We start from the raw sequence: 22,067 nt of genomic DNA, 5'->3' as shown, positions 1-22,067 counted from the left end.
ACTCCCCAAAGGGGAGGAAAATGGGAGCCACGCAGGAGTCACTGATTATAGCTAATAGGAAATCCATCAAGGCATGTGTTGCCAGTTCCTTGATTATGGCTGAAGTCTTGTGAATGACGATTCTTGGCTCTACCCTCTGGACTCTAACTTCTACCTTTCCTTTTTAAAAAATAAATAAATAAAAGAGAGCCTATGTTTGCAGCTTACCCAAGAGTGGGCAGCAGGTTGGTAGCCCTGTGGGGCTGTACTGGAGCCACAAAGGGAAAGTTAAAGAATCTGGGCTTGCTGGACTCAGGGTTCAGCCAGCTTGCCTAGCAACAGGGCCACGGGCAGGGAGCAGACAGGTCCCTGATGCAGGCAGAGAAGTTGGGATGGCGCCCTCCTGGGGAAAGGGAGATCTTGCTCTGCCAATAGGGAGGCAGGATGCTGTGTACAGAATCCCCTTGGGTCTTGGCTCCTACTTGTCGACCATGAATTAATTTTTAGGCTGCTAATCTGTGCCTTCTTAGCCAGGACATCTGGTGTGTACAATAGTTTTCACAGCTTGAAATTTCTAGTATTCCCTTGAATAACCTTCCTCGGCTCCTTGGACAGAGACTGCTTCGGTGGCTGTATTGCAATAGGCCTGGTCAACAGCACAGAGTCTGGCATCACACCCCCTGAGTGTGGCTGGGTGGGGGCCCAAGCGGACAAGGATCTGTGGCACTCTCCTCCCCTGGGCTTCTCTGACTTTGGCTTTATGGCTGGGGTGGTTCAGAATAAAGGCATGGTGGGTCAGAAGTGCAGGAGGGGATGGAGTTGTGGCTGGCCTCAGATTAAGGGCAGAGATGGTGGTGGACAGAGACTGTGGAAGGCCTAATCTCTGTTATAGCCCAGATGGACTTCTCCTCTGTGTGACTGTATCACCAAATTAAAGCAATTAGGATTTTTTTTTTCTTGGTGGATGGACACTCTGCTCTGAAATTTTCATAAGCAAAATTAAGTTTAGTAGGGGCCAGGACCCCAGGTATTAAAATCCTTGTATCCAGGGTACACAGCAGTCCCTTTCAGGGAAACCCTATCCCTCACCCCTGCCTGAGACTGTTTTTTGTTTGTTTGTTTTGGACTAATATCTACTATTTATTGGAAAATTTCAAAGCACCCTGCAACATATCACGTACGTTATCTCAGTGGTTTCTCACAGAAGCCCAGGGAAGTATGTATTATTACCTCCACATCTTACTGAGAATGTAAGAGTTTCAGAAAGGATAAGCCATTGGCCCAAGATCAAACTGCTAGGGAGAAGCCAAACCATAATTTGATCTTACTATGCCTCAAAATTATTTTTTTTATAAGCACTCTGAGTTTTAAAAATTGCTTTGGAAACAAAATCCCCCCAAATAATGCCAGAATGCAAAAGGTACATAAAAATGTCCAAAACTGTGGGGTTTTTTAACCAAAAATGTTTTAAATAACAGATTTGAAGATCATTTGTATAGTTTTTTCCTCTTAACAGGAGGTCAAACCTGGGACTAAAGTGGATTCCTTGTTATTGTTATTATCACCTCATGTAAATTAAAAAAACAGGAAGGAGAAAAGCTCGGAAAGAATTCTAGCTGAGGCCCCGAGTGTGCAATAAAATGTAAAGATCTTAATAAACAAAAGCCCTGAAGAAAAGCATTCAAGAGGCCTGCAAGTTTAATAAAACACGAGTTCAATTAATTTTGTGCAGCTGAACTAAACTGAACGGAATAAGAGCTGGCAGAGCTCCTACTCAACACGCTATAACGCTGATGGAGTAAAAATGAACGGAATCGCTGTTGGCCCCAGAGATACTACAGACGCGCCCGCTCAAGCCACTCGCGTAGGCGCAGAGCCGAGCAGAAGGGGTGAGGCGCCAGGGTGCACCGCTCCGCGCAGGGATCCGCCCCGCCTTCTCCGGCCCCGCCCCCACGCTTCAGTTCACAGCCTTGCCGCTAGGGGCGGCCGCGAAGCTGCGCGGCCCCGGTTTCCAGCCGGGCCCCTTTCCCAGCCGGGCCCAAGCATGGCTGCCCCCAGGACTGCGGGTCGGGAAGCCGCCGTGCTCGCGCTTTCCTGACAGCCCCTGGCTGCTGTGGTCTCCTTCTCTTCCCCAGGCCACTCCAGCAGACATGTTTGCCAAGGCCTTTCGGGTCAAGTCCAACACGGCCATCAAGGGGTCGGACAGGTGAGGGAGAGAAGAGCCTGCTCTGCCCACCAGGGCACCCAGACATCTCTCAAGCTCGGCTGGCTCACAGCCTTTTCTGGGCTGGGTCAGCCGACTTGGGGTGGAGGCCGAGGGGTACAGCCGGAGAAGGGACCCCGGGGGGCGGGCAAGGGTGAGTTAGACGTGTTTTGAGAGTGAAGATGGAGAGGAGGCCTGATTTATCTCCCAGGCTGTTTTTTGGATATTTTAGTGAGTTTACGAGAAAGCGTAATTCAATCAGCGCGTACTGACTGCAGTCTGTTTAAGGTGTCGTGGAGGATGCAGAAATGAAGGAAAACGGGGTCCCTGCCCTACCAAGAGCTTTGAGTCCCTTGGGAGAGATTAGATGGGGCACGGAGAACTACAAGTATACGAGAAGAAGTGTCTAGTGATTAGCACTGGCAGGAGAGACAGACGGAGGGTGAGGTGAGAGAGGATAAGGCACATGTGGTAAGAGCTGTTTTGCAAATGAAGGTATCACCTTGGGAATTTTGGAGCCAGTGTTCTATAGTTGTCATTCTTGGTGCCCTAGCAGAGCTGTTTAATCATAGGTTGACAGATTTGTCAAGCATATATGAGAAAGGAGTGGGTCCAAGAGCTATGTGTGGAGTCAGGAAGGTAGGGCTTAGCTTCCAGTGGCAGGCTAACTTGGGTTGCCTACCGGATCTCAGTTTTTTCCTTTCTTTGTAAAATGGAAAGACATGCCCCGGGAACATGTGAAAATAGAAGAGACATTGGATGAGAAAGAGAATGGGATGTTTTGGAAGAGTGAGAATAGGGCATCATCAACCAGTCTTTTTCTTGGCCCTCGTGATTTTATAGTAAGTCTTGAGTCCTCAATATTTATTAAAATCCATCCAGGCAGCATACATACCAGGTATGTGTGCTCTCTGCAGGAGAAAGCTTCGGGCCGATGTGACAGCTGTTTTCCCCACTCTTGGAACGGATCAGGTCTCTGAGTTAGTACCTGGAAAGGAAGAACTCAACATTGTGAAGTTGTATGCTCACAGAGGGGATGCAGTGACTGTGTACGTGAGTGGTGGTAACCCCATCCTATTTGAACTGGAGAAAAATCTATATCCGACAGGTATGACAATGGGATGGAGATGGCCATTACTATGGTCCTTGCCTAATATCTGTTTCTTCCATTAATCCGTCTTCCTTAAAACAAATCAATACAAAATCTCCCTAAGAATCTTTTTGGATTTAGTGTCCCTAGAATTGGGTCTTTCAAGATCAGAAACTGCTATAAAAGTGAGGGGAAAAAGGGTTAACACAAAAACGAAGGTGGTTGCCAAGGGAAATTCTGAGGTGAAGAAACACTTGTTTCTAGTGGGTTAACTAGGGATTGGAGCAGAGGTTGTGAAAAGGGTGGAGTTTCAGGGCATGTAGAAAATGCTTCTTAGAACTTTCACTAGGGGAATTTTCTTAAGATACTGAAGAGATGCTGTGATGGGAAAGAAGCTGGGTTCGTTAAACTCCATACCCAGCTGTCTTAGTGGTGGGCTTTGGTTGAGATCTCTCACAGGGATTCTTTCTTAGGCTATCGTCTGGCTCTCAGGATCCTTTGCTTGCTTTCTTTGTCACAGATCTCAGAGAGGCAGTGTCCTTTTCTCTTTTCCTTGGCTGCTGACACCTACTTTGTCATTTGGGGGCTTTTCTTCCTCCCAGCTTGGCTGCAGCAGTGCAGTGCAGTCTCCTACCCCAGGCCACCCCTACCCCCACCCTGCTTTGCTGCTGTACACATACAAGCCCTTTTTGATCTAAGGCTTTTACTGCTAATCCCTGTGGAAACAGAGAGAATAAAAATAATAAACATGGGAAAGTTTCAGAATTTCTTACAGGCTTGTGCCCTGGTTTCGGATTACTTGCTTCTGAGGTCATAAAAGGAATCCTCGTGGGGGCTCTGTCCCTACTTTTATCCACTATGGCCATTAGGGGCTGCTGCAATCCAGGTGGAACGATAGGTGCCTCCACGTCTCAAGTGACACCCAGTTTCTTAAGTCTCCGCCTTCTTCAAGACTGCAGCCTCCTTGAGAAGGGAGTCAGCCTGCTGTAAACTATATGGAATGTGTTTCCCACAGGAAAAGGGGCACTCAGTTCCCAGAGAGGGGGAAAGGGATACTGGACAGGCAAAAGCAGATGTTCACTCCATCACTAGTTTTAGCCTTACACATAAATATCCAACTTTGGCAATTAAACAGACAAAGCTGTAGCTCACTTCATGTGTCTTCCGACCAGTAAAAGTGATAACTTCTCAAGATCATAGATTGAGAGAAACTACTGCAAAGAGCTCAATATAAATATGTAAAGAATGCAGGTCTCTAAGGCTAAAGGGAGCAAGGATTCTAAAGTAAATAGCATATAACATATAAACCGCTTCACAAACTTGGGCTAACCTAATTTTAAAAAAAAAAGAATGCAACTTCTTTGGGCATCCCCTTACAACCTTCTCTCTAGCTTTGAGTTGAGTTTCTTTTCTACATCTTGATTAATGTGCCCTTAGTGTTTGGCTTTGCCATTCCCCAGGGGGTTGACTTTTGGGCAGTAAGTGTTTTCTGGCTCTCTTCTTGGACAGTGTACACCCTGTGGTCTTATCCCGATCTTCTACCAACATTTACAACATGGCCCCTGGTGCTTGAAAAACTGGTAGGGGGAGCAGGTAAGAGTATTTTCCTATATTCTGGATACTGGCTGAAACCTACTTAGTAAAGGCCAACTACTTTAATAAATGTATCCATTTTGTGCATTCATATGATTGAAAAATAGAATTTTTCCCCCATGTCTGTTGCCTCTCTTACGTGGCTGCTTCTATGAGCTCTCTGGGCCTCTCTGACCCTGCTGTAAGGCTTAAATAAGATAAGTGACATGAGAGTGCTTTGTGAACTGCCATATGCTATACTTTAGATTAATAAACTGAATTTAGGAAACCAGAATAAGATAGATCATGGAACTGGACCCTCAGCTTGGCGCTTCAGTTTGACCACTAGTCTCCCAGCAGGAAAAGGTCTGATCCTCAGTTTGCCGCTTTTAATTTTCATTATGAATAATGTAGTTGATGCTTAATAAATGTATGTTTGTTGAGCAAATGAATAAATGATGAAGTAAACTGTGGAGTTAGTTGCAATGCTTTTGTTTCCTGCAGATTTGATGCTGCCAGGACTAGTGGTGCCCCCTGCTGGTCTGCCTCAGGTACAGAAGGGTGACCTCTGTGCCATTGCCTTGGTGGGGAACAGGTACTGTGCCAGTCAGCTGTGCCTATGGGGAAAAAACTTAGGGAAAACTTGGGAGGGGTGGGAATGACAACTTCACAGCCTATGGATAAAGGATTAAAAGAAAAAACAGATTCTTCCTGAACAATCAGAGAGTGGGGAATGGCAGTGAGCCTGTGGGGTGTCCATACATCTGGGCCAAGTGTATTTGCTCCTGCTGCTTCTTTTTTAAAATTTATTTGTTTTTTTTTCCTTTAAAAATTTTTTTCTTAGATTTACAGAAGAGTTGCAAGTATAGTACAGAGTCCTGAAATATTCCTTACCCAGCTTCCTGTAATGATAACATCCTGTATAAACACAGTACCGTTATCAACACTAAGGAATTAACATTGGTACAGTCCTTTTGACGCTATTACAGACTTGATGCATATTTCCCCAGTTTTCCCACGATGTCTTTTTTTCTTCTTTCGTGTTCAAGCATCCAGTCTAGGTACCACATTGCATTTAGTTGTCATGCCTTCTTAGTCTCCTGTCTGTGACATTTTCTTGGCCTTTCCTGCCTTTCATGGCTTCAACATTATTTTTGTCTAACATCCACATCATAATCCTCATCTTTTAATTATTTTTAATAGATTTATTGAGATATAGTTTTCATACTATAAAATTCACCTGTTTCAAATGTACAATTCAGTGATTTTTTTTAGTATATTTACAGGGTTGTTCAGCCATCACCACAGTGTCTCTTTTTTAAAATAATTAGGAAGTAATCGTATGAACAGTTCTGAAAAATCAAAACCCTCTCACCCCATAATCCTTTTCTCCTAGAAGTAACCATTATCATTCTGATGCATGTCCTTGTCAGCCTTCTTCAATGCATATATACGCGTGCATATAAAATGTATGGTCTGGGGTGTGTATGTTTAAAAATACAAATAAACAAACTTTATCCCTATTACTTTTTCACTTCAGGTAGTGGGGACATTTTCCGTGTCAGCAAGCACAGATAAGCTGAATCTTTTTACCCGCTGTGGGGTGATGGGAAAAGTCCTCTTCTAGTGGACATTGTGGTTGCCTCTACTTTGTCTCTATCACAAACAAGATCTTCCTGACGCCTCTAGGGACACTAGTGCCAATATTTTTCTAAAGTAGATACTAAGAAGCAGAACTTTTTGGCTGAAGATCGTGCATACTTTCTGTTGCCCTATAAAAATGCTGTGTCAGTTTTCCCTCCTACCTACAGGGTATATGGAGCCTGTTTCCTTACATGCTCACCGACACTGGATGTGATGGGTCATTTTCATTTGTATCATCCTGAATGAAAAATGACATCTTATTATTTTACTCATTGCTTCTTTGAGAGAGAAGCATGGTAGGCAGGGGAGGGGTCAGTGTTTAAAGATCTTATTTTTGCTGCTCATATTCTCCTATTTTCCTTGAACCTTTCGGAACCAAGCACCTAGAAATGTTTCCTTCCTTGTTTACCTGTAGCAAAACTTGAAGTTGAAAAGAATGGTGAAATTATTGATTTTTCCCCCCAGTATTCTATCCAAGATAGGAGAAAACTACGTAAATGTGTCTTTGGCCTCTCAGTTTGGCATTTAGAATGTATGTGGGAATGAAGCCTAGGTGGTTTATGGAAGGGGATGAGGGTACAAGGGAGTTTACTAGAACTACAAGCCAGGTTCGAGACTGAAGTTCTTGAGCCATTGACCATTCCAAGGGTGGAAGACAAAGACCCATCTTTTAGGAACTGGGAAAGAAGCCAAATTCAAAGATTCTGTGGCAGGAACTGACCCATGGGCACAGTAAGTGGAGCCACCGGATTAGCAAACATTTTTTTGAAGTTCAGGCGTTGGGAAATCTGCCCTTGAATCATCTACCTGAGGTCCAGGCAACGTTGCCAGGCTTGTATATTCCCCTCCTGTTAGCCAGCTGGACACCAGTCCTTACAGGCAATGTGTGAGCATTGCTGAGTAACAGTGGGCTGACAGAGATTTCCATTTGGGCTTGGGTAGTTTTTTTGTAGTTATTGTAAATGTGGTTGTTTTTTATATTTTGGACACATCCAGTTCTTAGATAGATAGTTATACAGAGCAAGCCCTGTTACAAAGAACCAACTCAGAAGGAACCTTTAGTTGGTACCACTGTATCTCTCTTCTCTCTTCCCTGTGGCATCCCTCAGCCTAATTTATGGCATATGAATGGCCTCCCTTCTGAATTTCCATATAGGATGGCTATGCCTTTTTTAAATGGGGAGATAATTTATATTTTTGAAATTAAAGAAAGGAAACTTTAAATATCCTTCTGAGTCCTGCCTGGGTTTGATTCATAATAATATAACAATGATAACATCAGTAGAGGAGTTAATTACACAGAGGGAGTATTTGGTCAAGGAATTTTTGAAAGTCATATGTGTAGGTAATTTGAATAAGATTGAGACTGCACTGAGTTTTAGCTCTGTGATACAAGTGGATGCTTCAGATTTGCAACCGTGGTGCTTTGAACACATGTGTAGAAAGCTGGTCCTGACATGTGCCCTCCTGGAAGACTTTCCCTGACCCTTGTCTCTGGCCTCCTCCTCTCAGAGCCCCCGTTGCCATCGGAGTTGCTGCCATGTCCACAGCCGAGATGCTGACCTCAGGTCTGAAGGGAAGGGGCTTCTCTGTGCTCCACACCTACCAGGACCACTTGTGGTGGGTTCCATGCTTTTTCTGTTTTATAGGGAGCTGGGTGGGCGGAGAGAGCACAGGGCCTGGATTCAGAAGCGAGAGTTTTGATCCCTGCTCTGTCCTTAGTCAAGTTGCTGACCCCAGACATTAATTTCCTTGCAAAATGTGGAGTAAAAAAAAATATATATTTTTGCCTGTTTAGAAAAGAAATTACAGAGAACTTTATTTTCTAGGTGAATTGTAGAATCCTAGGGCTGGAAGAAGGCCTTAGGGACTGTCTTCTCTGCCTCTCAGTACAGTGATATTCTTTATTTTTATGGCACTGGTCGATCTGGCCTTTTCTGCCGTGTACATTAAGGCATTTTCTGACCCCATGACGAGTGCTCGGGAATTCTCACATCTGAATCCAAATCAAAGTAGAGTAGATCCTCAGGCACCAGGGTGATAACCTGATTACTTTCATGTTGTTCAAGTTCCACATTTCGGATCTCGTCCTCATTATGGAACTTGCACTTTCTCACTGTGACAGTTGCTCTCTGGAGCTGTATGTGAGTTTATTTTCTGGTTATTTTCTTGTCATTTAAACAAAATAGTAAGTAGTGCTTTTCTCGAAAGCAGTACACCTGGTCTTTTGGCCAAGTGTTGTGGCCTGTTGGTATAGATTTACCCTTACGTTTTTAGTCAGTCTTGGAGTTACTTATTTTACAAGTATTGGCCAAGCCCTGCTTTGCTGGAGGTACAGCCTCATCAGTCTGGGTTTCAGCAGGCATTTGAGGGTTGCTTACTCACGTACTCACAGCACCTTGTTTTCTGACTGTTAGTCTGGGCAATTAAGGTCCTGTTGTCTAAATTGTCTTATCAGTGGCTGCCTCAGTCTCCCCTCCTCCCACCCTTTCAAAATACTTATGGTATTTACCTGATCAGAATAGCCTAAACATACGCTGTGGCCTCACTAGTAGCCATGCTAATAAGCCCTTCTGCAGCTGTTAGTAAAACTTTGTTTGACTTGCATAATCTTAGTTAACATAAAGCTTTTTGCTTTTACCGCTCTGCTACGTGGCATCCCTTTTTTTCCTGTCTTCATAAGGCTTAATGGCATAAAACCATTGTAATCCCTACTCTGCAGGTTAGATTGCATTCTTTTTTTTCAATTGAGGTATAGTTGATGTACAATGTTGTGTTAGTTTCAGGTGTACAGCCAAGTGATTCTAGTGATCATTAGTATATCTAGTGATTCTAGATACAGATATATACATATATGTTCCTTTTCAGATTCTTTTCCATTAAAGGTTATTACAAGGTATTGAATATAGTTCCTGTGCTATACAGCTGGTCCTTGTCATTTATCTATTTTAGGCTGCATTCTGATTTAACACAGAAGCAACTGTTTTTGCAGTCTTGAGCAGTCCAGGTGTTTGTAATTTGTTCCATACGCTGAACCTTGGGTTTGTATTTCACCAAACTGGTACTACAGATGCGTTTGCAATCTTAATTTGGTTATTTAATTCAAAATAGTTTTATTTTTAATTTATATGAAGGGAATACTTTGGAAGGGGAGCTCCACTTTAACTATGTTGTCTTTAATCTTTCTCTGTCCCTGAATTTCTGTTAATAATATTATTATTCCTTTGGGTTAAGGAGGAGGCAAGAATTACTCTCCCCATTTCAGAGATGAGGAAACTGAGGCATGGGACTTCTCTGGGCCCAGAATTGGAAACAGATTTTGAGAGGCACACCCAGGTTCTCTGGCCTCTCCTGGACACCCCTGCCTGTGGGTCTTACTCTCTCTGGACCCCCGCTGACCCCCTGACCGGGGCTGGAGAGTGTTGCGGCTGCTGCTCAGTGTTTCTGACATGAGGTTTTTGCAGGCGATCTGGAGACAAGTCCTCTCCACCATCCATTGCTCCACTGGCCCTGGATCCCCCAGATCTCAGTGAAGAGAAGGGGTCTGTCCAGGCAGACACCACCTTGCAGGGAGACATGAGGCGCCTGACCCTGGAGGGAGAGGAGGAGGAGGGGGAGGTTCAGCAGAGGTGTGGGGAGAAGTCCCTGTTGGAAGCCACAGAAGACCCCAGTGTTGGGAGCCTGAACCCAGACCCCACGGACAGCAAGACCCTTCAAGGTACAGCTCTGGCAGAAGTAGGGCAGTCTCCTCTTAGTGTAGGAGACTTAAGTGCTCTGCTCTGCTTCTGACTAGAGCGGCACTACAGCTCCGGGAGGGGAGAGGAAAGTCCTTATTTTTGCTGAGGGTGGTGCCGCAGCCCTTTGCCATCTTACCTGGGAGTCTTCCGCATATGTCGCGTTTCCCTGGATACCCGTCGACTCTGCTATTTGGACTGTTCCCAGCTACACGGCCCTCTTAGTTTTCTTCTGCCTTTGACTTCTCTATCAGAGAAGCATCTGCGCCTGGCTGGGTGGGACTTTGTGGCCTGACCCCTTCTGTGGGGTGAGACCTCTGTAAAGGCTCAGTGTTCTAGAGAGTCTGCGAGCTTTGGTGCCTGGGAATGGGCTCCTTCAGAGCTGAGGGGTAAGGTACGGATGTCACTGTGCGGGGAGCTTACCTGTGCTGCGCGGGCCTTCTGCGGCCCTCAGGAAGGATGTGGTTCTTGTCTTTTCCTTGCAGAGCAAATGGACGAACTGTTGCAGAGATGCTTCTTGTGTGCTTTGAAGTACCGCGTCAAGAAGGCTGACCTCCCTTTACTCACCAGCACTCTCCTGGGCAGCCACATGTTCTCCTGCTGGTATGGAAGGCACGGTGTGGGCTGGGGCTGGGCGGTGGGTCTGTCTCTTGCTCTTTGGTGGTAGGATGGGACACGGCTGATGGGGGAATTGTTTTAGGGACATGATGTGGAAAGAGTGAAGTGGAGGGTTGATCTAGCAAATACTGAGTTTTAAAGACTTAAGTTTTAGCCAGTAAAAGGATGTTGAGGAAATGAAGGTTAAAATTCGCAAGGCGCTTTGAGCACTGCCTCTGCTGTGGTGATTCTGGGCTCTTTTACTGATCGGGCAGCATGTCCGGCCCCGGAAGGGCCCTGGGGCAGCCTGTTTGTCTGGAGGCTTCAATCCCCTCACACCTTTCTGAAGAGTAGGTGGGCCAGATTAGGTTGTGTCAGCAGGAAGAATCGGTGTGAACCCCCCACCCGACCCCACACACAGCCACCAGCAGAGGGAGTGTTACATGTGGGTTGAACCTGGACTTTGAAGACAGAGCCATCTGGGCTCAAAAACCAGCTCCCCAGGGTGTTGGAGCAAAGGTGTATTTGAGCCCATTACCAGGCTTCTCTGAGCCCTGATTTCTAACACTTGTAAGATTGCTGTCAAGATCAAATAACCTGACATTTAATAAGCACCCAGTAAATATTATCATGTCAGGAGATTTGCTTATTGATTTTCACCTCAAGTCTGAATTTCTTTCTGAGAATTTTGCTCTGTTTTTTAAAAAAGTGGTTTTAAGGGGCTTCCCTGGTGGCTCAGTGGTTGAGAGTCCGCCTGCCGATGCAGGGGACACGGGTTCGTACCCCGGTCCAGGAAGATCCCACATGCCACGGAGCGGCTGGGCCCGTGAGCCATGGCCGCTGAGCCTGCGCGTCCGGAGCCTGTGCTCCGCGACGGGAGAGGCCACAGCAGTGAGAGGCCCGCGTACTGCAAAAAAAAAAGAAAAAAAAAAAGTGGTTTTAATGTAATTCTCTTCCTCTACATGTGAGTTTCTTTAAGGCATTCTATACACGTATGGGGTCTGGAGTGCGTGGCAGGATACTTGGTAATTTGTCCTGACCTTGCTGGGTTGCAAGTAACTGGGAAAGGGGTAGAGGTTCTTAACCTGGGGTGGGTTCTAGAAGGGATCCCTATGAATCCCACTGCTTTTGCTTGTCACATTTTGAGAGAAGATGTACGTTCTGGGGAGATAGAATGATTACAGCTTTCATTAGGGATCTTTCCCCCAAAGCTAACAGTCTATAAAGAGTCAGATAGTAATTATTTTAGGCTTTGCAGGCCCTACAGTCTCTATTGCAACTGTGCAAGTCTGCCATTGTGGCAGTAAAGCAACCATAGACAGTAGATGAACGGGCATTGCCAGATTTGGCCTGCAGGATGTGGTTTGCCTTGCTGCCACAGTGAGCTTGGTGTTGCAGACGCTCACCTGGAGGTGAAACTTCTGAGGCCACAGAAGCCTGTCTAGTTTGAAAGGAATCTAAAGCTGTATCTGGTACAGTAGCCACAAGCCATGTGTGGCTATTTAAGTTTAAATTAAATAAAATTTAAAATTCAGTTCCTTAGTCACATTCGTCACGTTTCCCATGCTTAATAGCCACATCTGTCTAGTAGCCACCACGTTGATAGCAGAGAACATTCCATCCTTACAGAAAGGCCTATTGGACAGCAAGGACCTGGAGGAGCTAAAGTCTGCATCTTTCTCTGATGCTGCCGATGGGCAGAGAGCTCTGGAACAGCGGCCTCTTTCTGAACGTGCAGGAGGAAGGCTGAGGAAACTGTCCTCCTCTCAGTGTCAGGCAGGCCGTACCACTACTGCTTTGTTAGCTTAACTTGCCTTTTCCATCTGCCATCAGCCCCGAAGGACGACAACTGGACATAAAGAAGTCAAGCTACAAAAAGGTAAGCGGGTCCCTTCTCTGCATACCCACACAGGGAGCTGTGTAGGGGCACACGTGGCGTGAGCTGGTGGACATGGGGAAGCCCTGTCTGCAGGGCTGAGGCTAGAATTAAGCTTTTTGATTCCAGGTATAGGGGGCGGAAGAAAACTCTCCCTGGGCTGAGGCAGTTGGGTGGGCACCCACTCCCCTCTCTCCTTCCCACCCCTTTATATCTGATCCAAGTTCTGAAAGGCTTCACCGGCAGGGGCCCTTCCCTTCCTAACTGGATGAGGACAGGGACTGTCCCACGTCCCTCCCCGGGACCTGCCCAGCTCGGTGTCTGGCATGTCTCAGGTGCTCAGCGTGTGTGCAGAGTCGATGAGGTCCCCTACCACTGGCCCTCTCTCCCTTAGCTCTCTAAGTTCCTGCAGCACATGCAGCAGGAGCAGATTATACAGGTGCAGGAGCTGAGCAAAGGGGTGGAGAGCATTGTGGCTGTGGACTGGAAGCACCCGAGGTGAGTGCAGGGGGCCTGGTCACCGCAGCTCAGCTGGCCCCCGGGCACCTGGGCCACGGACCGGGAATCGCCGAGACACTAGTATAAAATGTGTTTTTTCTTTCCTTCTGCTGGGTTTTAGGATCACATCTTTCGTCATACCCGAGCCCTCCCCGACCTCCCAGACAATCCAGGAGGGTAGCAGGGAACAGCCCTATCACCCTCCAGATATAAAATCCCTCTACTGTGTCCCAGCCAGCATGACCCTGCTCTTCCAGGAGTCTGGCCACAAGTGAGTTTTTGGAGAGCAGCCCTTCTCTGCCTGCTTGGTGTTCTGGCCTATAATCCTTTCAGCCTAAGTAGTGTTCTTCTGTGACTGGCAAAACCTGCTCTGCCCCCTCCTCCCTTTCTCCCAGATCCAGCTTCAAGCCTCCTTCCCCTGGGAAGGGTCTCTGGACTAAGTGAATGAGAGAGTAGGTCTCTCCCTTTTCTACCTGTAATTATTCTTCACACGGCCCTGCTGGCCCCTGGCAGGAAAAGGGAAGAACCCAGAGGTCGAGAAGCTGAGGACATCGCCCTGCTGAGCAGGAAGTGAATCTTGGTATTTACAGTTTGTCTCCCAGCATAGCGTGAATAACGCCCCACCCGTCACTTCTCACCTAGGAAGGGGAGCATCCTCGAGGGCAGTGAGGTCCGAACAATCGTCATCAACTACGCCAAGAAAAATGACCTGGTTGATGCAGACAACAAAAAGTGAGTGGATGGGGAGGGGAGCTCGCCCCATGTCTTTCAGTGTTCATCTTCAGAACATGTGGGGGGTGGCTGGGAGGGAGGGGTGCAGGAGATCACAGACTGCTAGCAATAATCAAGGCCAGTGGTTTCTAAACCATGGGCTGTGGACACTTAGAGCTGTGGTCTAAGGTAGTCAGATCCAGATATGCTGTCAACATTGACTGTAGCCTGAGTAAGCATCATCTCATATGTATCTACTGTTGATTTTCCAATGCACTTGCTCTTGTGAGGAACAAAATGCAAAAATTTAAAAAATTTTACCAAAGCCATCTTAGCTCTTTGGTATTCTCTGTTTTCTTAGTAATATATAGATATAGATATATATCTATATATATATATCTATAATATATAGATATAGATATATATCTATATATATGGATATAGAAGGTAAACTACTAAATGAAGAGTGTTTCATTAATTTTTTTGTTTTTAATTTCAAAAGATACCCTCATGATCAAAAAGTTGGGAACTACTGGTTTAATCATGGTTAGTTAGTAGCAGAAGTGAGCCGGGATCCCGGTCTTCAGAATTTTTTCCCATCCCACTTTCCCCTCCACTGCCTGTTTCTCCTTTGTTCTAGGAAAGCAGACGTGTACCTCCCATCCAGAGGGTACGTTGCTTCATGGACTGTGAACCCCTAATTGGTTCTAATAATCCTGAATGACTTTAAACAACACATAACACATGAATCCTGAGTGGACCCTGGGATCAGAAGGGGCGGGCCTAGGAGTTCTTTATTGCCTTTTCTTTCCCTTTAGTCTTGTGAAATTGGATCCCATCCTATGTGACTGCATCTTAGAGAAAGGTGAACAGCACACAGTCATGAAGCTTCCATGGGACAGTCTCCTGAACAGGTAGTGGGGATTGGCAGCCCCTCCCCAGTGTTTCCATCCCCTCCCCTTAATGTCTATCACATTGGACTTCAGAATTGTCCCTCTCATCAGCTCTGACTTTCTTTCCATAATTCACACCATGTCAGTCTACATAAACACAGGCTTGGGTAATTCTGATGCGGAGGGTCTTTGGAGCGATATGAGCCAACACAGTATAGAAGAACTTGAGAAGGAGAGAGAAGAGGAACATTAATTAGAAATAAGAGCTTCAAAAAAAGAAGGTGTGGGTGGTGGGTGGGGATTGTCTTAAAGTCTTTTCAAAGGAAGGATTCTTATACTCTTTCTTTTCCGTAGACCCAAAACTGAAAATAACTTGTATAAGGAGTTAGCAAATTGTAGCCTGTGGGCCAAATCTGGCCTGCTACCTGTTTTTGTAAATAGGGTTTTATTGGCACGCAGCCACACCCATTTGTTTACATATTATCTGTGCTGCTTTCCTGCTAAATGGCAGAGTTGAGTAATTTCAACAGAGACCATATGGCCCTTGAAAGCCTAAAATATTTACCACCTGGCCCTTTCTAGAAAAAGTTTGTCAATCTCAATATATATGCTAGCAAAAGAAAATCTGGTTAGACAAAAGGTAGAAATTCCTTGTGGTAAAGGTGTCTATAAATGATGCATGATTGCAGCATGTCAGAAATGTGAAGCAGCACTTTATTCTGCTGGGTAAGGGAGACTCTTGAGATAGTAAACTCCACAAGCCCGCCTGGGCAGGTTTTCAGAAGGCCAGGCAAGTGGACAGTTTCTAGGGGCTCGAGTCTCGGATGTTCCCTTCCCTGAGTCAGTGGGTCTTGACTGTGGCCACACTTTGGGGAGCTTTAAAAAATGAATCTTCCTGATGAGAGTCTCTGACTTAATTGGTCTGGGGTTTAGCTCCCTAGCTGACTTGAATGACTCTACTGTGCAGGCAGAGGTAAACCGCCACCTGTAAGGTCAGCTTCCATCTAGCTGTCTGCTGGGAATGGGATATGAGGAAATGGTTTCTGCTGGCTTTATCAGTCACCAACTCATTAACTCCTGTTTCAGATGTTTGGAAAAATTGCAGCCTGCCTATCAAGTGACCTTTCCGGGACAAGAGCCCATTGTGAAGAAAGGCAAAATCTGCCCAATTGACATCACCCTAGCACAGAGAGCTTCTAACAAAAAGGTAATTTTTAAAAGACACAACATTTGAAGATGGTGATTTAATGTCCCTGCTAAGTTCTAGTCTCTCTAATGTGATCGGAGGTTTTTAGATTGGCCTTAAACGCCTCAAAGATTGTTTAGGAAACACCCATGTTTGTGTGACTGGGCTAGGCCCTATGTAAAACAGGTAAAGCTGACCCCCTCCCTCACTGCTCTCTAGGATTTTGTGCTAGGAAACTTGCTAGAGCCTGGTTCTAAAAGTAAACAAGATCTTATATTTATTTTTTTCTTAGAACTATGGTAGGGGCTTTCAGCTCTTACTCATTCTGTTACCTCTTGGGCCTTGCTCAGTGAAAATAACTACTAAAGAATCGCTGAAGGAGGGACTTCCCTGGTGGTGCAGTGGTTAAGAATCTGCCTGCCAATGCAGGGGACATGGGTTCGATCCCTGGCCTGGGAAGATCCCACATGCTGTGGAGCAACTAAGCCCATGCGCCACAACTACTGAGCCGGCGCTCTAGAGCCCGCGTGCCTCAACTACCGAGCCCACATGCCGCAACTACTGAAGCCCACGTGCCGCAACTACTGAAGCCTGCGTGCCTACAGCCTGTGCTCCGCAACAAGAGAAGGCACCGCAATGAGGAGCCCGTGCACCACAACGAAGAGTAGACCCTGCTCGCCGCAACTAGAGAAAGCCCACACGCACCAAAGAAGACGCAACGCAGCCAAAAGAAAAAAAGAAAGGAAAGAAAAAAAGAATCGCTGAAGGAACTGAGTGTGTTTAGCTTGGCAACACAAAGTCGTAGGGAACAAATTACATCTGTCCTCAAATATGTGAAAAGCTGTACTTGGAAAAGGAGTGCACTTATTTTGTATGCCTTGAGAAGACAGAAATAAGATTATTGGGTAGAAATCCCAAGAAGCCAGACTTGGGTTCAAAATAAAGAACTTTCTAGTAGTGTGTGGTTATGAACGTGGGCTTTGAGATTAGAGACCTGGGTTCCAGTGTGGCCTTGCTGCTTGACTTTGAGCAAGTTACTTAATGTTATTTTGCCTGAGTTTCCTTATTTGAAGAATGGGGATAATACCTACCTCATAAGGCACTGTGAGGATCAAATGAAGGAATATATGTAGGCGAAGCACTTAGAATAGTACTTGGCATATAAACGTTCAATAAATGAGAACCAAACAATGATAACCTTAATAATTAGCAATAGCCGCCATTTCTTGAATGTGTAATTATGTGTGATGATGGTTTTGTCTTTATGTTAAAAAGAGCCCTTGTCTTTTGGCGATACATACGGAAATATTTGCAGACGAGATCTGATGTCTAGGGGGATTTGCTTTAAAGTAACACAGGAATGGGGGTGGGTGGGGATATAGATGAATCAAGGTTGGTCATGAGTTGATAATTGTTAAAATTCATGATGGGTACATGGGAGCTCATCGTACTATTCTACTTTTATTTATGTTTTAAATTCTCCATAAAAAAAACTTTTAAAAAGTATATGAATTTTTTCATTATTAAATTTGTTATGGTGATCAATGGTCAGTGATCTTTGATGTTACTATTGTGAAAAAGGTTACAACTCGTTGAAGGCTCAGGTGATGGGTAGCACTTTTTAGCAATAAGGTATTTTTTAATTAAGGTATATACTTTGTTTTTTAAGACATAATATTATTGCAAACTTAACAGTATAGTGAGAACATAACTTTTAAAAATATTTCATTGAAGTATAGTTGATTTACAATGTTGTGTTAATTTCTGCTGTACAGCAAAGTGATTCAGTTATACATATATATATTCTTTTTTGTATTATTTTCCATATGGTTTATCACAGGATATTGAATATAGTTCCCTGTGCTATACACTAGGACTTTGTTATTTTTCCATCCTGTATTTACGAGTTTGCATCTGCTAGTCCCAAACTCCTAATCCTTCCCTTACCCACCCGCCTCCCCCTTGGCAACCACAAGACTGTTCTCTATGTCTGTGAGTCTGTTTCTGTTTCATAGATAAGTTCATTTGTGTTGTATTTTAGATTCCATATATAAGTGATATCATATGGTATTTGTCTTTCTCTTTCTGACTGACTTTGCTTAATGTGATAATCTCTAGGTCCGTCCATGTTGCTGCAAATGGCACTATTTAATTCTTTTTTATGGCTGAGTAATATTCCATTGTATATATGTACCACATCTTCTTTATCCATTCATCTGTAAATAGAATGATAGATAGGTTGTTTCCATGTCTTGGCTATTGTAAATAGTGATGCTATGAGCATAGGGGTACATGTATCTTCTCGAGTTATAGTTTCGCCTGGGTATATGCCCAGGAGTGGGATTGCTAGACCATATGGTAGTTCTATTTTTAGTTTTTTGAGGAACCTCCGTACTGTTCTCCATAGCAGCTGTACCAATTTACATTCCCACCCAGAGTGTAAGAGGGTTCCCTTTTCTCCACATCCTCTCCAGCATTTATTATTTGTAGACTTTAATGATGGCCATTCTGAACAGTGTGAGGTGGTACCTCATTGTGGTTTTGATTTTCATGAGAACGTAACTTTTATATGCACTGGGAAACCAAAAATTCATGTGACTCATTTTACTGTGATACTCGCTTTATCATGGTGGGTCTGGAACTGAACCCACAATACCTCTGAGGTGTGCCTGTATTGGATGGGGTAGAAAGAAAAAATCAGTTTAGAAGCACAAAAATTAATTATTTGGATGAAGGTACCATGGTTGTAGGGATGGTGAACATAGTGGGTGAGGAGGCTTCTGAGGCCCTGGAAGGTTTCTGGAGGGGAGGGCATGTGGTCTGTACCCACCATCAGTCTTCTGTCCCCCACAGGTGACTGTGGTCCGGAACTTGGAGGCCTATGGTCTGGACCCATGCTCAGTGGCTACCATCCTCCAGCAGCGATGCCAGGCTAGCACTACTGTCACTCCTGCCCCTGGGACCAAGGACATCCTGCAGGTTCAGATCCAGGGAAATCAGATCCACCACCTCGGCCGGCTGTTGCTCGGTGAGCATCCCCTCTTAAGAAGCAGACACATTGGTCTAACTTGGCAAAGATCTTCCTACCAACTAAACTCACCCTAGTGAGTCTACCATATATGTAGCTTTTAGCAGCCAGAGAGAGGTAGAACTAATGTTTGAACTAGATCCTTTAGCCCCCAAATTCATTGTTTTCTCCACCATGCTAGTAGTTTTCTTCCTGGTTTTCCTTTTTTTGTAAGACATTTGTTGAGCACCCAAACTTTGCTAGGCACTTTGCTGGGCTTTTTGCAGGCTTGGTCTCTCTGAATCATAACGATGCTGCAGAACTGTTTCTGTTTTGCAGATGAGGAAACTAAGTTTCAGTACATTGCGCTGAGACATTCAGCTGTTCAGTGCTGCAGCTGGGCTCTGAACTTTGATTTGCTTGACTCCCAAGCCTAGGTTCTTTCTACCAACCCTGAGTCACCCAGCCTCCAGTCTGTCCTCAATGCCAGCTGCCGGAGTCAGCTTCCTAAAACAATGTGATCACATCACTCCTCTCTGAAAAACTTTTTATATCTCCTTAATGCCTTCAGAATAAACTCTTAAGCTCAATAAACAAGACCCTCCCAGCCCAACCCCATCTTCCATCCGGGTTCTCTGGCAGGTCCCTGATCCCCACGCCAGGCTTCAGCCGTGCTGGTCTCCTTTGCTGTTCCGCATGTGCACCTGCATATTCACACCTGGGTGCTTTCCTCTGTGTTGTTGCCTCACCTTGCGTGGCCTCTCACAGCCTGACCTTAAAGGCTCATTGGCCCAGCTCAGGGGTCACAGGAAGCCTGTCTTAGAACATGTCCCTTTTTTTTTTTTTTTCTGTTTCCTTAAATTGACATTTAAAAAACTGCTAACATAGTACTTTCCAATTGTGTTTATATTTCTGGTTAGTGTCTACAACTTGGCTAATTTATTCTGTTGTCTGAACTCCCTGTTAGACTGAACTTCTTGAATCAGAGACCTTACCTTTTTCATCCTTTTTTCATGCCCAGGGTCTGGCCCATAGTAAATGCTCAATAAGCAAATTTATTTTATGGTCTAAGGCAGTACCCAGCAGTTAACTTTTACAGTTGAGCCCCTTTAAGTGAAAAACCCCATACGAAATACAGAGGAAAAAAGATAAACACATGACTGAACTCAGACACACACATTCTCTCTTGTGAGAAAATTATAAATGCCTGAAGTACACCTAGAAGGTAGCTATCAACGTGAAAATTGCTGAAATACACACTTCATCCTCGAGGTATAAGGATAAATGGTCCATTCCCGTTGGAGTTGAGTTTGAGCTGGGTGTAGAAGAGCAGGTCATATGATGGAAATGGTTTGAACTGAGAGTTGACAGCAGGAATGAGCACACAGTGGGGCAAGAGGGCCAGGAGGTAGCTGTGCAGATTGGGGACCCTGGAGGTCAGGGCCAAGGAGGGTCATTGTAGACAAAGGGGAAGGAGTCGCGGGGAGGAGAGCATACACATGCCTCACTGAGGAGTTTCTGCCTTTTGGATTGTAGAAGAGTATCGGCTTCCTCGAAAACACATCCAGGGCCTGGAAAAGGCCCCCAAACCTGGCAAGAAGAAGTGACAGACTCTTGTTTCATGTGGTTGATCCAGAAGAAATCCAAGCTGTGGGCTGGTAATTTATATGAGTATTTTCTGCTTTTGCAAATTAAAAAAATATATAATTCTTTACCAAAATAAATTTTTATTCTAATCTAAATTTGATTTCCCTCCTGTTTCCTCCACTTAGCTAAAATGTTGTACGAAGTTTTCAGATCAGAAGCCATTTTAAATGGACACTCAAGGCCGTTGTGGCGTGCCTTTTCCATTCATGTGGTTTCAGTCATTTTAGTTCGTCCTCTGCTTTCAAGGCTGAATAGCCCATGCAGAGTTCAGGCAGGTGGGCCCTTCCCATTTTTAAAGTCCCTCTACCAAATATTCAACAGCCTTTTGCTATTCTTACTACCTAATTAACCTCCTAGCCCAAAATCACTCCTTCACATCTTTAAAGGGCTATTTATATAGATATTTATATTTGTCATCAATCAATGCAAAAGAAGGAAGGGTTGGCCTTAAGTTCTAGCAAAGTTTAGGCTATACAGAAATAAGAAACAGTGAAAGCATTTTAGGACATGGAATTCTATACAACAATGATTTTTCCCCAACATTGGCAACTGCCACTAACAGCCGTAAGTTGTGATGTGGCTGCAAGATGATGGCTTTGCTGCAGTGAAGTCTTAGCCAACAAATGCTTTCTTTAGCCTCAAACTTCTTCACCTGGGGCTCGTGGAAGAGGTCTTCAGTTGCTCTTCAGAGGGTCCACGAACTTTTCCGAAAGAGTGTGCAAGATTTTGTATGATCATTTTCCTAAAAGAGGTTACCATGCTTTTGTCAAATTCCCAGCAGGATCATGTGATGCCAAAAAGGTTCAGAACCCCTGCTGTGGTCCCTGCTCAGTTTGTGGCAGTCATTTCTGTACCAGGGCTCTCCTTGTACGATAGGAAGAAGGGCTGAGCTGAATAACTGCAGAGTTCTTTGGTTTTACCATCAAAAAAACACACTTCAGTTTACTTCCTTTTTTCCCTTGGTCATACCACTTTTGTTTTTTTTAAACCAAGATAAAGGCTTGAAACTATCTACAGTATTCACAAATTCCCCATCTGGGGCTTGAAAAAGAAGAAGGGGATGAGTATGAAAATGTGTGTGTGAGGTTCCTTGCCTTTTGTTATTAGGCCCCGAATAATTGTCCTTTTCACTGCTGACTCACTGTAAGTAAACTCCTTTTTTACCGATCCACTCTGTTGACGTAAGCAATATGAAACTGAGAAAGAGATTTCTAGAAATTGACCCCAAACAAGATTCTGTTCCAGCAGAACCCTTGGACAGTTTGATCTAAGGGAGCACAGTATGTACAGCAGTCATGAAATATGGTCCTCATATGAATACACATAACATGTGGTACTTTAGAAAGTTCTTTCACAGACGTGATTCGTTTTGCACAACCCTGGAGGGATTGGAGCCTCAGAGAGAGGTTGTGTCTTGCCTTGTTAATCCC

At 44.8% G+C, this 22,067-nt stretch overlaps 1 protein-coding gene across 2 annotated transcripts; it reads left to right on the top strand.

Annotated features, from left to right (window-relative positions):
* The first annotated feature begins 2,008 nt into the window (after nucleotides 1-2,008).
* On the top strand, nucleotides 2,009-20,732 carry EIF2D (eukaryotic translation initiation factor 2D). 2 transcript variants are annotated; one of them, XM_030872847.2, is made up of 15 exons: nucleotides 2,009-2,185; nucleotides 3,100-3,290; nucleotides 4,782-4,865; nucleotides 5,349-5,439; nucleotides 8,001-8,108; nucleotides 9,953-10,206; nucleotides 10,708-10,825; nucleotides 12,653-12,698; nucleotides 13,090-13,193; nucleotides 13,315-13,464; nucleotides 13,836-13,925; nucleotides 14,723-14,818; nucleotides 15,884-16,004; nucleotides 18,837-19,011; nucleotides 20,527-20,732. In XM_030872847.2, the coding sequence occupies exons 1-15, from the start codon at nucleotides 2,130-2,132 to the stop codon at nucleotides 20,595-20,597; spliced, it is 1,755 nt and encodes a 584-aa protein (XP_030728707.1). In that variant the 5' UTR covers nucleotides 2,009-2,129; the 3' UTR covers nucleotides 20,598-20,732. The 2 variants fall into 2 exon arrangements, with proteins under 2 accessions (XP_030728707.1, XP_030728712.1); XM_030872852.3 differs by lacking the exons at nucleotides 18,837-19,011; nucleotides 20,527-20,732 and adding an exon at nucleotides 16,276-17,357.
* Nucleotides 20,733-22,067: the final 1,335 nt, after the last annotated feature.

Source organism: Globicephala melas, chromosome 1 (assembly GCF_963455315.2).
Source record: "Globicephala melas chromosome 1, mGloMel1.2, whole genome shotgun sequence".
Lineage (NCBI taxonomy): Eukaryota > Metazoa > Chordata > Mammalia > Artiodactyla > Delphinidae > Globicephala > Globicephala melas.
This window is presented reverse-complemented; position numbering and strand designations above follow the sequence as displayed.

Excerpts from the sequence above, each read along its gene's own strand:
- EIF2D (XM_030872847.2), top strand. The coding sequence starts at position 2,130 with ATGTTTGCCAAGGCCTTTCGGGTCAAGTCCAACACGGCCATCAAGGGG. Across the intron at positions 13,465-13,835 it reads TTCCAGGAGTCTGGCCACAA|GAAGGGGAGCATCCTCGAGG; the intron begins GTGAGTTTTTGG and ends CTTCTCACCTAG. Across the intron at positions 13,926-14,722 it reads GTTGATGCAGACAACAAAAA|TCTTGTGAAATTGGATCCCA; the intron begins GTGAGTGGATGG and ends CTTTCCCTTTAG.